The 3,221-nt window shown below is 35.8% G+C and overlaps 1 protein-coding gene across 1 annotated transcript in view; it reads right to left on the reverse strand.

Annotated features, from left to right (window-relative positions):
• Positions 1 to 1,399, reverse strand: part of LOC107674652 (dedicator of cytokinesis protein 7-like) — a 56,068-nt gene extending 54,669 nt beyond the window's left edge. Inside the window, 1 exon segment of the mRNA XM_016468692.1 lies at positions 1,304 to 1,399. Within this exon segment, the coding sequence (XP_016324178.1) occupies positions 1,304 to 1,353 (50 nt within the window). The 5' untranslated portion in view covers positions 1,354 to 1,399.
• Positions 1,400 to 3,221: the final 1,822 nt, after the last annotated feature.

Below are 3,221 nucleotides of genomic sequence, written 5' to 3' on the forward strand. Positions count from 1 at the left end.
CCATTTGTAAACTGATGTTTACTGTTCATTTTTTTGAAATATCAATAGCATTTGTATTAAAACTATATTCTCTGAATGCAATCAAAAAAATCGAGAATCGAATCGAATAGAGATCGAATCGAATCGGGACATCTGAATCGATACCCAGCCCTAGTAGATTCCCACTAAAGTAGAGCATCAACTCTTGATGAGCAGGCTAGACTCATATAAACGTGAGAAACAAATATTCTAACACTAACCAATCAATCAATAATGCCAAAATATGTGATTTCTCGTGAACATTTTATAGCTGACGTTAACAGTCACATGATCAGAGATTTTAAATTTCAGTTTGCCCCTCTGACAGATGATGTCTGTCAAAGCGCCAAAAACATGTCATAATACAGATACAGCTACCATATTTAACATTTTATGTTAGAATGGTCTAATATTAATATATTAGATTGCCCTGAGTCACATAAATCATAATCATAAAATGTGTAAACATGTCAGTGGTTCCATCTGACCAGAAAAAAACAGATCCTAACATCTTAATGATTTACAAAATAAATTGTGTATATATACATACATACACATATATATACACATACATATACACACACACATATACATATATATATATATAATTGCAGATTTCAGTTTAGTTACATTAAACGTAACAGGTGAAATCAAAAAATTTTTTTTTCTGGATTATCACTCTCTTTATAGCTAATTACCTACAATTATCATAGAATGGGGAAAACACACACACACACACACAATTGTTACTTTATTGTTTGAAACTATGCATTGGGTTTCTATTGAGCAACTGAGCAATTTTGTCTGTAGTTTTCAAGTGTTTGTAACGGTTTCAATAACTTTTAGAGAGAAAAAAAAACACTTTAGTATTATTGCGCTATGACTTAAATGTGTTTTTAAACGGACAGCCCTAAACTCGTTCCCGTGAAATATCTATTTGAATATTTAATAGTTCCGATATCACTATCATATCACATTACAGTTCATGGCGCTCAATGCATCCTCTTTTCACCCACATGAAGTCTGATTATTTAAGATTTAAAGAAGATATACACCATGTATTCGTTGCAAAGTACTTAAACCGTTAGAAGTGTTGAATAGAAGTAGTTTGGTAGCAGTGTCCCACTGTTGCGAAGCCCGGTGAGTTGAGCTAAACAAAGGTTCATCCCAGTGTAACTCGTGGCGGATCTCTTTATCTCTCCCATTCGAGTCAATCCCAACGCGCGGGACAACTAACCTACTGCACGACATCTCTACTGTTTAACACTCGGTAAAGTTCACCTACCTGTTAATTTTATGCGCAAAAGCCCTCCGTTCGCTGGGTAAAGTTGCCATCCCATCGAGACAGGGAGTGCTCCTTACAGTTTCCCTGTACTTTCGTAATATTATTGTGGAGTCGTAAGCTTCCTTGTGTCAGTTTGGCGCATAATAGCGCCTCCTCGCGGTGTGGGGGCGAATGGCGCTGTTGCTAGCTCACCAAACCGGTTTCCAATGACGCTCCTGTCTCCGTCTCTGGGGATCTGCGATGTTTAACGTTTCTAGATAATTCAAGGTGATGAATGTACTTAAAGAGGAATAATGCCAACTCTGCAGACTACCAAGAACACCACAAGTCTACTTAAGTGTTAATAAGGCTTTCCATTTCTTTAATGCTGTTCAAAAACAGCATGTTAAAGAAATATTTAAATGTATTCATAGTAGTATTCAGAAGAGTTTATTATTACGTTAAGTAATACAGCCAACTGTAGGTTCTTAATGCCAGGCGATATAATATAAAATGTAATATTAATATAAAATATATTACAATGGTTGGTTGGTTGAAATGAAAGTGGAGTTGTGTGATTTTGCCTGAGGCGAGGAGCAAGCTTTTTTTGTTACCGTTTTCTCTGGTTTCTCGTGGATTTTTTTGCCCATGAGGAAACATAAAACCCGGAGTGGAGCAGGAGCGTAGTGATAACAGAACGCTTTGAGTTGGGAGGAGAACATCTCTGTCGATCCGCTCCACTCCAACACGCTGATCCAGACCGGCCTTCGGTCTGTGTGGTACTTGCTAACATACAAGCAAAGCTTTGTTTTCGCTTCGCCTGATTGAGAAGAATCGAGGAATAGGAAATAAGTAACCTATTTTTTACTTTAGTTACTTCATGAAATGCTTGTTTAAGAACTGTTTGTATAGAAACAAATGCCACACTCACTCACAATCGTGATGTCCGCGCTATTTAGTTCACCCTAACAGAATTTATAGTCAAGATTTTATGAAGTAAAAGCAAGCCCATATGCTAAGGACATTGCGATATTTAGCAATATATATTATGTGTTAATCGTGGTCATTTAGGACTACCCTTTCAGCACAACATAAAACAGTTTTCAGAATAAAAAAAATGCATTCTTATGACAAGCATTACAAATTTTTCATAGCCAAGAATTTAGCTCTTAAATATTTGTAGACACATCTAGAGATATAATCCATCACAAAATAGCATTAAAGCGTTGGAGTGCTGCTGGTGTACTCATATAATGCAATAAGTACGATGTAGAGCTAAATCTATTTATCACAGCTATTTATTCATGTACATATCTTTAATTCATCCAATACCCTGTGATAATACTCTTATTTTTTATTCAAAGCACATGTATACTTAAACATCAATTTATAGTTATACTGACCTATATGCATATTCATATACTTATTTTGCACATTGCTTGCACAACTGATGCATCCACTCAGGGCCTTTTGCACAATTTACAGTACTTTCTATCTGAGCCTTTTTTTCTAAATATTTTTGTTTTTATGTGTTTATTTTTTTATATTGTCTTTACTCAGATACCCATTCTGTCCCTGTGTTTTATGTTTAATGCAGCAGTGCTTCAATTTCCCCCAGAGGATCCCTGAAGTTATATTACCTTATCTTTTTTATAGGCCCACACTTTGATGTGTGTTATATTGCTGTATGGCCACCAGAGAGCGATGTGCTCCAAAAGTGCCGGAGACTTAGTGTTTGAAAAGGCGGTGGCCAGGAAATAATGACTCAACCCTCCACCTTATTGTCTAGATGCAGCATTGACCAGAAGTAAAATATCACATAGCCAGATTTCATTAATCTTTTCTGAATAATTCTACAAATAACCTAATACTGCAATAATATCGATATGCAAGCTCAGTATCATTTAGTTTAACAATAGGTCTGAAACAAAGCCATTGT

The sequence above is a fragment of the Sinocyclocheilus anshuiensis genome, unplaced genomic scaffold (genome assembly GCF_001515605.1).
Source record: "Sinocyclocheilus anshuiensis isolate Anshui unplaced genomic scaffold, SAMN03320099.WGS_v1.1 scaffold152, whole genome shotgun sequence".
NCBI classification, from domain to species: domain Eukaryota; kingdom Metazoa; phylum Chordata; class Actinopteri; order Cypriniformes; family Cyprinidae; genus Sinocyclocheilus; species Sinocyclocheilus anshuiensis.